The sequence below is a fragment of the Bos taurus genome, chromosome 2 (genome assembly GCF_002263795.3).
Source record: "Bos taurus isolate L1 Dominette 01449 registration number 42190680 breed Hereford chromosome 2, ARS-UCD2.0, whole genome shotgun sequence".
NCBI classification, from domain to species: domain Eukaryota; kingdom Metazoa; phylum Chordata; class Mammalia; order Artiodactyla; family Bovidae; genus Bos; species Bos taurus.
Window position 1 is genome coordinate 39,737,056 of NC_037329.1, and position 12,891 is coordinate 39,749,946.

A 12,891-nucleotide genomic window follows, 5' to 3' on the forward strand; every position below is an offset into this window, starting at 1 on the left:
GCTGGACACGACTGAGCGATTTCACTTTCACTTTTCACTTTCATGTATTGGAGAAGGAAATGGCAACCCACTCCAGTGTTCTTGCCTGGAGAATCCCAGGGACAGCAGGGCCTGGTGGGCTGCCGTCTATGGGGTCGCACAGGGTCGGACACGACTGAAGTGACTTAGCAGCAACAGCAGCAGAATACACTTTAATATTGACAGACCTCTATCTCCTTTATCATTATTCTTCTTCAAAATTAATCTAGTAAGTCTCAAAGTCTAATTTTTCCAAATACCTCTGGCACAGTTTCTCTAATCCTCCCCACCCCACTCCTGACAAAGACAGTCCCTCTAATGTAATCACTGAATTACATCAAATTTCCAGATTAGTAGCAATTGCAACCTAGTCTAATTAGCAATGTCCAGGAAATAGCAAACTTTGATCTGCTGCAATTCTACTATCCTAAAATAGGGCGGTGGTGGAAGAGGGTGGGGGGTGCAGGTTTGTAATTCCCAGAATGCATTATCTTCCATGGCTCTCCCTATTCTGCATCTTTTTTTAACTCAATGCTCATACCTCCTGCTTTTCACAAATCTTTATTTATGCAGAAGTGTTGTTATCCTCCATTATGTCTGAGAACCTTAAGGCTCTCCACAAGGTTAAGACACTTAACTGAAGTTCATGGAGCTGGTAAATGATGAAGCTGATTGATCCCACTCTGTTCTAATCTCATAGCCTTTGTCCTTACTCGCTATCCTATACTATCTTAGACTTGAAGGGGCTGCAGTGAGAATTCAGGAATTATTAGCCAGGTGCCATTCGTAAGCTAGAAGTATATATACATTTTTAAACAGGAGAACTACAATTAATGTTTTCTTCTAGCAAGAGGCAGTATTCTCTGGAATCTGAATTGAAGTCATAAAAGTTAAGTTTACAAACAAGATTTTAAACCAGAACGGGACTAGTTGATCCCTGATACATCCAGGTAGTCACATAAAAGAAAAGAGCTGAAAAAGAAACAGCGTGAAGCCCTCTGAGGGGGTGACTATATCAGATTCTCGTCATTCCAGCTCTCCTTTGGCAGCCTGTATCCCCAAGCTCCTAGGCTGTGCTCTTGTTCAGGGACTGGCCATGGAAGTGTTAAACAGAGAAGCAATTTTATCGATCCTAGAGACCTGCCCAAGAACGTGAGGAGAATTGTGCATATTATGTTTATCAAATAATATTACAAATGAAACAAATGAAAATTGATTCCCAAGAAAATGCAGATGGTAACAATGCAAATAAATGTTCATTATGAAAACCTCAAGACTTTTTCTCTTCCTTCTATGGTCTTTGTTTATTCATTAACAAAATCACATTTGGGCACAGTATTTCATCAAAAAGCTTGTGCAAACATTTTTATACAAGCCCTTTAACATCTAGCAGTTCCCCCAAAAGTTTGATGTCCTGAAAAATCTAATTATTACTGGTAACTTTAAAAGATCACAGTAATTTATTTTTGTCAAATATGACTAAAGATTAATGGATACAATCAGGAATAATTTGGTAAAAACATATCAAATGCAGAGAAAGCAAAATTTGTTGTTAAGTGAAGCATCAAATATAATAAAAGAGCAAATTCCATGAATGAACAGCAACAATGCACAATTCATTAACCAAATGCCCACAATCATTTCACACTTCAGAGCGCTACTGATATGATCAGAAATTGTTGTAAAAGGATAAATATAGATTAACTTCAGCATCTCTATACATTTTAATTACAAATGCTACCCTCAGAGGGCTACCAGCATAATAAAGGAAATATAAACTATGGATTTGGGCTTCCCAGGTGGCAGTGTGGTAAAAAATATGCTTGCTGACGCAAGAGACGCAGGTTCGATTCGTGGGTCAGAAAGATCCCCTGGAGAAGGAAATGGCAACCCACTCCAATATTATTGTTTGGAGAATCCCATGGACAGAGCAGCCTAGAGGGCTACAGTCCATGAGGTGGCAGAGTCAGACACGACTGACTGACTAAGCATCAGTTCAGTTCAGTTCAGTTGCTCAGTCATGTCCAACTCTTTGCGACCCCATGAATCACAGCACACCAGGCCCAGCACACCAGGCCTCCCTGTCCATCACCAACTCCCAAAGTTTACACAAACTCATGTCCATCGAGTCGGTGATGCCATCCAGCCATCTCATCCTCTGTCATTCCCTTCTCCTCCTGCCCCCAATCCCTCCCAGCATCAGGGTCTTTTCCAATGAGTCAACTCTTCACATGAGGTGGCCAAAGTACTGGAGTTTCAGCTTTAGCATCAGTCCTTCCAATGAACACCCAGGACTGATCTCCTTTAGAATGGACAGGTTGGATCTCTTTGCAGTCCAAGGGATTCTCAAGAGTCTTCTCCAACACCACAGTTCAAAAGCATCAATTCTTTGGCGATCAGCTTTCTTCACAGTCCAACTCTCACATCCATACATGACCACTGGAAAAACCATAGCCTTGACTAGATGGACCTTTGTTGGCAAAGTAATGTCTATGCTTTTGAATATGCTATCTAGATTGGTCATAACTTTCCTCTCAAGGAGTAAGCGCCTTTTAATTTCATGGCAGCAATCACCATCTGCAGTGACTTTGGAGCCCAAAAAAATAAAATCTGACACTGCTTCCACTGTTTCCCCATTTATTTCCCATGAAGTGATGGGACCAGATGCCATGATCTTCGTTTTCTGAATGTTGAGCTTTAAGCCAACTTTTTCACTCTCCTCTTTCACTTTCATCAAGAGGCTCTTTAGCTCTTCTTCACTTTCTGCCATAAGGCTGGTGTCATCTGCATATCTGAGGTTATTGATATTTCTCCCAGCAATCTTGATTCCAGCTTGTGCTTCTTTCAGTCCAGCGTTTCTCATGATATACTCTGCATATAAGTTAAATAAGCAGGGTGACAATATACAGCCTTGGCATACTCCTTTTCCTATTTGGAACCAGTCTGTTGTTCCATGGCCAGTTCTAACTGTTGCTTCCTGACCTGCATATAGGCTTCTCAAGAGGCAGGTCAGATGGTCTGGTATTCCCATCTTTTTCAGAATTTTCCACAGTTTATTGTGATCCACACAGTCAAAGGCTTTGCCATAGTCAATAAAGCAGAAATAGATGTTTTTCTGGAACTCTCTTGCTTTTTCCATGATCCAGCGGATGTTGGCAATTTGATCTCTGGTTCCTCTGCCTTCTCTAAAAGCAGCTTGAACAACGGGAAGTTCACGGTTCATGTATTGCTGAAGCCTGGCTTGGAGAATTTTGAGCATTACTTTACTAGTGTGTGAGATGAGTGCAATTGTGCAGTAGTTTGATCATTCTTTGGCATTGCCTTTCTATGGGATTGGAATGAAAACTGACCTTTTCCAGTCCTGTGGCCACTGCTGAGTTTTCCAAATTTGCTGGCATGTTGAGTGCAGCACTTTCACAGCATCATCTTTCAGGATTTGAAATAGCTCAACTGAAATTCCATCACCTCCTCTAGCTTTGTTCGTAGTGATGCTTTCTAAGGCCCACTTGACTTCACACTCCAGGATGTCTGGCTCCCGATGAGTGATCACAGCATCATGATTATCTGGGTCATGAAGATCTTTTTTGTACAGTTCTTCTGTGTATTCTTGCCACCTCTTCTTAATATCTTCTGCTTCTGTTAGGTCCATACCATTTCTGTCCTTTATTGAGCCCATCTTTGCATGAAATGTCCCCTTGATATCTCTAATTTTCTTGAAGAGATCTCTAGTCTTTCCCATTCTGTTGTTTTCCTCTATTTCTTTGCATTGATTGCTGAGGAAGGCTTTCTTATCTCTCCTTGCTATTCTTTGGAACTCTGCATTCAGATGCTTATATCTTCCTTTTTCTCCTTTGCTTTTCGCTTCTCTTCTTTTCACACACACACACAAACTATGATTTATCCATCACTTTTATAAATTGCAACTCCATACACATAAGACATTCAGTCGATTATTTAAAAAGACAGCAATTGATATGTTAGGAGGTATTAAATGACACCATTTTCTTAGCTGTTACTAACTATAAGTATTTTAAAAATCTTGTCAATATTCTGGCTCTAAAAATTCTTACCTTTTCAAAATCATCATCATCATCACTACCATCACCCACAATCAAATGCTAACGTACTAGTTAATATTCTTTACTGTCCAAAGGAAAAATGTTTGTTCAGCAAATATTAATAAACTCCTTGAGGGCAAAGCCACATCTTATTAGTTTTTATATTCCCAGAACTGGTTTAGTGGTCGACTCACTAGTAGTATTATTACCAATAGCAGAACAAAACACTGGAAATAACTTAAAGAATCAGTATAAAGAAATGAATACCATATACATACTTGAAAGTAACACACTGCAAAGTAATGACTATAGTATGATCATGTCTATGTTTTCTAAGAGATATAAATATAAAAATTTCACAAAAGCAAATATAGGTGAGACTTTTCAAAAGGAGGTATGGTACAAAATGGACTTAACTAGTAGCTGCCTTTTTACTACTGCACTCAAGATCCGCCAACCCACCCTAATTCTTTGACAAGTTGACTTTACAACTTCCTTTCCTCCCTTTAGTTCCAGGTCTCCATTTAAACAAATTCTTGCCTTCATAGTATCTTTTCTCATTTTCTTCTCATCATTGATACCCAGTCAGTTCTCAATTTGGGATTCTTCCCTATCATGTACTTTCTCTGTCCCAACTCTGACACATAAGGGAGCACACACACACACACACACACACATATCCTTTTCTAACCAGAGCAGAGCAACCACTATTCCTACCACGTTATCTTTCACTTTGTTTCTGTCTTTGAGAAATGCTTCTTACTGTCCTGCCAAAGCAAAGATACATCTTTCTTAGCCCATACCTTGTATTTTTCTAAGACCTTGTCCACATGCAGCCTTCTATTATTTGAATATCAAGGTTCCCTTCTGGGTCTATAGAAATATTCAAATTGTGCCTGTCTTAAACGAGTGAAAGACAGAAAAAAACAATTCTTGCACATATTGCCTCCCTTATTCATATCCTATGACATCAGCAAGTTTCGCCCTTTGTCCTGTGTCTAGATCTCTTAAAAGTTTATACCCACGCATGCCTCTTCCTTATTGCCTATCCTCTCCTCAACACTAACGCTCTTCAGAGTCTCAGAGTGGCCTGTTGAGTAAAGTCCAAAGGCCTTTCCCTGGTAGGTCAGGCCCAGTCCTGCCTTTCCAGGATTCTCTCATGCCCTCCCCCACACAGCCTGGGTGGTCCCAATTGAAACGTCGGTTGTTCACACACACATTGTTCCTTCGCATGTTCCCTCAGATTGGCACACTTTGAGCAAGCAAGTTTGGCCTCTTAAAATTCTACCTGTGCTAAATAGCAGCTTGCTTTATCCAGATACAACAATGCCCCCCAAGCTTTTGCAAGGCACACAGGATAACTCAATCTCCACCAACAAGAATTACAGAACTGGGAGCAACCTCAGTGTGCTGCCTGGATCAACCATCTTTGTATTCACATGTAGTACCTTGAATATTGCATGCATAATACTCAGCCAATATTTGTCTGAAATCAAAGAAAAAGAACTGCTATATATTTCAGTACATAGCATGAATATAAGTGGTGACCTGAAGAAACATATTTTTCTGAGTCCTACTGGGAAAATGACACCCCTGGACACAGAAAATTGTCATCTGGTAACTTCTAACCTCTGGGGTAGTCCCAGGACAATTGGGGCAGTCCCAAACAAGATCTCCCATGACAAGGGAATGCGTCCTTTTTTCCACTCTTTCTCCCAGGCCTCCAGGGGAGAGAATAGAATTCAGATCCTTTGAGAGATCTTCAACCATTCTTTCCCTCTGACATACTGTGCCCCAGGATAATCTAATTCAAATTATAAACCATGGATGGAGACAGAATTACACAAAAGTTAGGGTCTGCCAGGCAACAGAATAGGATCCAGGGCTTATATTGTGAATTTACCATTACCTGGAAGTGACAAAATGGACTTAGGCTATGATGTCTACATGGATCAACTCTCAAGTGAGGGTCCTGAGCAATCCTAGTAAAATCTAGGGTATTTTTTTGCTTAGGTATGCCTAATCTCATGAAATTTATTTCATTTATGTAAGACTAAAATCTATCAGATATGCAAAGTAAGTCCAGAGTAGATGTGGTAGTAACTTCATCTAATAAAAATTATCCCATGTAACAAATTACCACCATTGAGTATGAAACTGCAATGAATATTGAACCTTACATAGTATCTAAAAAAAATAATCCAGAGTCAAAATTTCTTGCAGCAGTACCAGCCCAACGTGCTGTATCTAAGAACACCACAGAGGATGATCTCTCCAGGATGACTGGTTCTAAAAGTCTTTTTGCCTTCATGTCATTACTGTCAGCTATCATACTGCCTACAATTTATTGTTTTTTGCTTTGTATGACAAGCCCTGTTTTAAATCTTCTTCATGATTATGCATTTAATCTTCAAAACAATCATCAACAGAAGGTATTTTTTTTCTTATCTGAAAGATGAAGAAACTTAACGAAATTAAGTAACTCACTTAAGTGTGTGTGTGTGCATGTGTGCATGTGTACACATACATATATACTTCTGATAAAGCACCTGAGCCAGAATATGTACCCATATTTCTTTGATTCCAAACTCCACACTAATAACCATAGGCAACAGAACCAAATCATTAAATATATCATATGTAAGACCGCTGGTGTTCCCTACTAAAGTTTATTTCTTTATATATCCTGTTGCCATGTTGAAAGAGCTTCTCATAAAGTCTTTCCTAAAACTGATTAAAAGGGTGACAGAACTACAGGTTATAGGTCATTTTCATTTTTTACACATAAACTAGAGTTTCGCAAACTGTGGTCCATGTTTCACTGGAAGAGATGATTTTAATAGAGAAACAAAAAGAATTATTTTAATAGATTAATTCATTTTAACAAATCTTTCTTTAAAGATAAACCACTGACATAAATGTGATTTTAAATGATACACAGATATTTTTACTTCACATAAATGTACTTTATTATGTAAAAAAAAACTAACCAAAACATCAAATCAATGAATTCACAGGAATACAGTTTTCTTTTTAGATAAACCCATCTCAATGTGAAAGACAAGCTATATTTAATTTTAAAATTGTCTAAGTACCTATATTTTAAAAATGAGAAGGTGCTTCACAAAGAGTGGAAAATGAAGAAATGCAGTAGTAACGTGACTTTCCAGCACTGAGTGCACATTTGTGTCTACATCGGGAGGAAAGATGAAACCTCTACCTGCGTTACATGCATCCACGCCAGGACTCACCTCTGGTGACCGCATCCAGGGCACAGCCACTTCCTGTCGCTCCTCCTCCGATGACAAGTACATCGAACTCAGATGTGTTTTTCAAAGTCAGTATCTGAGCTTCTCTGGAAGGAGGCTCCCTGTTAACAGGTTCTGAAATGCAGTCTGCTGCTTCAACAAAGGCCAGGTTCACCTAAGATAAAAGGAGACCATTTTCAGATGTTCATCTGGAACGCCAATTTAATAAATTTTACATTACACTAAAAAAAAAAGAGAGAAACACTTGTAATGAAGATGATAACCAGAGCTAGACCAGAGTCCATAGTCCATATGGAATGATAGAATCAACTGCCTTGGAGGAAAAAAAAAGTTCTTAAAATTCTGTGGTTTTTTTCCCCATGAATCATAGCTATTTAACTATGGAACACCTGGTTTCAGATTTGCTATCTCAACTGATTGTTTTGATTCCATACCCAGCCAAGTTCAATTACTTTGCACAGGGTACAGCAGTTCCCAAATACCCTGTCTGAGACAATTTATAGGAGAACATAAGGAAATGTTTTACCTAGTAGTAGCCATTCATTCATATAACATTTAAAAGTGTAGAAAGGAGGAAGAAAAAACACTTTATGCCTTTCTGCAATTTCTTAAAGGTATATGTTCTTAACTTCCCTGACAAAAATACATTCTAGAGTTTGGGGATCTCTAAGTCAGTACAATTAAAAAGAATCTGTTCAACAGAAGTTACTATCCAGCTTAATAATCAGCTATGGCCAATGGGAATAATATTATATAAAGATTTTAGTCAGTGGTTTCCCCATTAAATGCTTTAACATAAAATTATAGATTATATATTTAATACACACTATTTCAATTTGTGAAACCTTTAACAATAATATAATTAAAGCTGACCATAGTCCCCCTCCAGTACTCTTGCCTGGAAAATCCCATGGATGGAGGAGCCTGGTGGGCTGCAGTCCATGGGGTCGCGAAGAGTCGGACACAACTGAGAGACTTCACTTTCACTTTTCCCTTTCATGCATTGGAGAAGGAAATGGCAACCCACTCCAGTGTTCTTGCCTGGAGAATCCCAGGGATGGGAGAGCCTGGTGGGCTGCCATCTATGGGGTCGCACAGAGTCGGACACGACTGAAGCGACTTAGCAATAGCAGCAGCATAGTCCCCCTAAAGGATAATGACCTTCCTTATTTCTATTAATAGTTCTTTCATTAGACTATAACTTATCATCCTAAATCAAGAATGATGCTCAGTTCAGTTCAGTTGCTCAGTCATGTCCAACTCTTTGGAAACCTCATGGACTGCAGCACGCCAGGCGTCCCTGTCCATCCAGAGTTTACTCAAACTCATGTCTGTTGAGTCGGTGATGCCATCCAACCATCTCATCCCCCATCGTGCCCTTCTCCTCCTGCATTCCATCTTTCTCAGAATCAGTGTCTGTCTTTTCAAATCAGTCAGTTCTTCTCATCAGGTGGCCAAAGTATTAGAAGTTTCAGCCCCAGTTTTAGCATCAGTCCTTTCAATGAATATTCAGGGCTGATTTCCTTTAGGATGGACTGGTTGGATCTCCTTGCAGTCCAAGGGACTCTCAAGAGTCTTCTCCAACACTACAGTTCAAAAGCATCAATTCTTCAGCGCTCAGCTTTCTTCATAGTCCAACTCTCACATCCATACATGACCACTGGAAAAACCACAGCCTTGACTAGACGGACCTTTGTTGACATAGTAATGTCTCTGCTTTTGAATATGCTGTCTAGGTTGGTCGTAGCTTTTCTTCCAAGAAGCATCTTTTAATTTCATGGCTGCAGTCACCATCTGCAGTGATTTTGGAGCCCCCAAAAATAAAGTCTGTCACTGTTTCTACTGTTTCCCCATCTATTTGCCATGAAGTGATGGGACCAGATGCCATGATCTTCATTTTCTGAATGTTAAGCCAACTTTTTTACTCTCCTCTTTCATTTTCATCAAGAGGCTCTTTAGTTCTTCTTCACTTTCTGCCAAAAGGGTGGTGTCATCTGCATATCTGAGGTTATTGATATTTCTCCTGGCAATCTTGATTCCAGCATGTGCTTCATCCAGCCCGGCATTTCTCATGATGTACTCTGCATCTAAATTAAATAAGCAGGGTGACAATATACAGCCTTGATGTACTCCTTTCCCAATCTGGAACCAGTCTGTTGTTCCATGTCCAATTCTAACGGTTGCCTCCTGACCTGCATACAGGTTTCTCAAAAGCAGGTCAGGTGGTCTGGTATTCCCATCTGTTTAAGAATTTTCCACAGTTTGCTCTCCACCATGACCCGTCTGTCTTGGGTGGCCCTACATGGCATGGCTCAAAGTTTCATTGAGTTAGACAAGGCTGTGGTCCATAAGAATGACACTAGTCTTAAAAAATAAAGTTGTCAGAGTCGAAAGCTTAGAAAAACAGGTAAATATCGGTTTTTTCCTCCAAAATGCTGATACTAGGTTTATTCACTGTTTTGAACAGTGCTTGCCAGTATTGCTCTAACAGTTAGTTATCCACAGATACGTAACTCCTGTCCTCTTTTATTTAAATCATAGCAGCAGCACAATTCATTCTGCTGTAGGGGCTACATCTGAAGCTCTGAGCCACAAGCCAAGCTTCTTCCATAAAAGGTGATCTTAGCTCTGATCAAGAGATTGTTCTGATAAGTGACTTTTTAATTCATTTAAATAAAGCAGACCACATTGCTCCTTACAATTTTATTAAGTAATTATCAGGCCAATTGGATTTTTATAAAAATAAATCTAGAAGCCACAAAGTACATTGAAAGAAACCTGGATTAGAACTGGAGAGTCCTGCCTTTGGTCTTAGCACTTGTGTTTACTAGTAAAGGGACTTTTAACTAATTATCTCTCTGACCTTGGTTTTTCTCTTTGCAACATGGACTAAATTCCCTATGAAGTCTCTGTCTCTGTGTCTCTGATTTACTCTCAGTCTGAATAATATTATGAAATGAAAGTAGTTGGTAAACTATTACACCAAAGAGGAGTTGGATTATTGCTAAATAGATTCCTTAGTAGCAGGAAACAAGAAACTTTCAAAACATATTTTACTAGGTATCATAAAAACAAAAGGTTATAATCAGGTTCCATAATTTTTCAGGTAACTAATTCAGATTCCAAGCCACAAAAATCTTCTGCTTCTTTACTTAACTCCTCCTAATTGTCTGCTAATACCCATTCCCCCATGTTCATGTTTCCTTGCATTTAAGGTAACAAGCTAAGGAAGTGTAACCAGCTAGGCTAGGTGCTGGGGAGAACACAACGCCATTCAGTCATGGTCTCCATCTCCTTTCATCTAAGGAGAATAATATATACATACACATACACACAGTAAATACACAAGAACAAATGACAAAACAGAGAAGGCGGGGGGTGGGGTGGGGAAGTACCATGCTATGACCATTCAGATTAGGGAGGGAGAGTCTTTCATTTGAGAGTTTCAACTGGGCCATGACAGATGGATAAGACTTGGACATGAGACTGACAAGTGACTAAACCGCCAGAGCATTTTCACACATCAAAAGAATTGTGCTGACATTTGCTGCTTGGTAAGTTTCCTAGAACTAGCTGAAAAATAAATGTAAGGACCCTACTACAGTAGAGTTCATTAGAAAAGCCCCCACTCTACTGTGCTAACAGGTGAATATTAAAGTCAGCTGAACCTCTTTAGCAAGTATACTAGATCGGATGGACATTCCTTCTGCCCATCTCTCCACTGACTGTGCTGTTTCTCCTGGCCTCATCCCCTGCCTCATGCTTCTCAAGGGTACATTCTAACCTGTCTCATCTTAACAAACAGTAAAAAATGTCTCTTACATATGGTTCTATCACTTAGCCTAAAAATTCCTGAAATATCTGTATACCCTTGCTTTTTTTACCACCTCACCTTCTATTCAGGTTTCCCAGGTGGCATTAGTGATATAGAACCCTCCTGTCAATGTAGGAGACCTAAAAGGCATGGGTTTGATCCCTGGGTCTGGAAGATCCCCTGGAGGAGGGCATGACAACCCACTCTAATGTTTTTGCCTGAAGAATCCTGTAGACACACAAGCCTAGTGGGCTACAGCCCGTGGAAGCAACTTAGCACAGCACCTCCTATTCACTCCCCGTCTCCGTTTAACAGGGATTTTCAGGGGTACACCAGCACCACTGTCATGGCCTCCACCACCTACACTGACCAATATCTGTTGTGCTGCAAAATCCAATGTGCACTTGTCACCCCTCACTTCAGCTGTCATCTCGGCACATTCACTCACCTCATCATCTGGAAGACAATTACCTGAGACGAACCACCCTCTCCCACCCCCCACCCCCAGCTCTTGAACCCACTCTCTCCTAGTTTCCTTTGAATGTCTGTCTTCGGTGCAACTTTATATGTTGTATACCACACTGACTCTCAACTGTGTTCCTCTATTCCAGAACCTGGATACCAAACTACGTAGATGGAACCTCTATTTCAGTGTCTCACATATATCTCAAAATTCTACTGATACAGTTTATCTCCCCAAACCTTTTTCCCTATCAGTTTTCCTCATCTCGGTAAAGGCATCATTATACATCCAGTTGCTTGTGCCACTTTCCTAAGTCTCATATCTGATCAATCACTGAGTTCTATAAATTCCAACTCCTAAAGAATTCTCACATCTAGTGACATCATCCTCACTGCCCTCTTTCAATCCAGGTACCTTCCCTTTCCTCTGTACTAAAATGATATTCTCCTACAGGTCTTCACACAGTTACCATTCTTCCCTCCAAATCATTCTCCATACTGCAGCTGGGGTAATCATTTAAAAACCCAAATCATGTCATTTCCATCATTTCCATGTGTAAAACCCTTCAAGAGCTTTCAACTCACTATGAGATTAAAGGTAAAGCATCTTCATGCTAGTTTCTAAGATCATTCGTAGTTTTTCAGAGTAACTTAAAACAAACAAAGAAATGCACAATACTATGGGCTGGTGGTGATACAACACAACTGAACTCTCGTATATTGCTGATGGAAATGCAAAATAATCTACACATTTGGGAAACAATTTGAGAGTTTCTAAGGACTTTCCAGGTGGCACTAGTGGTAAAGAACCTGCCTGCCAACGTAGGAGACACAGGAGACACGGGTTCAATCCTTGGGTTGGGAAGATCCCCTGGAATAGGAAATGGCAACCTGCTCCAGTATTCTTTCCTGGAAAATTCCATGGACAGAGGAGCCTAGCAGGCTATAGCCCATGGGGTCGCAAACAGTCAGATGAAACTGAGCACACACAATAAAGGTAAAAATACACTTACCATACAACCCCCCTGCCAAGGTGGTTTACTCAAGAGAAATCAAAATCTGTGCTGACACAAAATCCTGTAGACAAATATTTACAGTGGCTTTATTTATAATTTCCAAAAATTAGTAAAAACATCCTTCAACTGGTGAACGACTAAACAAACTCTAGTGCATCTATGAATTGGAACTGGCAATAAAAAGAACACTTCTAATAGCTGCAACAACATGAATGGATCTTGAAAGCATTATGCTAAGTCACAGGCTGCCAAAT

At 39.9% G+C, this 12,891-nt stretch overlaps 1 protein-coding gene across 7 annotated transcripts in view; it reads right to left on the bottom strand.

The window, feature by feature from the left end:
* Positions 1-12,891, bottom strand: part of GPD2 (glycerol-3-phosphate dehydrogenase 2) — a 236,497-nt gene that overhangs the window by 84,726 nt on the left and 138,880 nt on the right. For all 7 annotated transcript variants that reach the window (XM_059892151.1, XM_059892154.1, XM_059892145.1 and 4 more), the window contains 1 exon segment: positions 7,328-7,499. In XM_059892151.1, the coding sequence (XP_059748134.1) occupies positions 7,328-7,499 (172 nt within the window).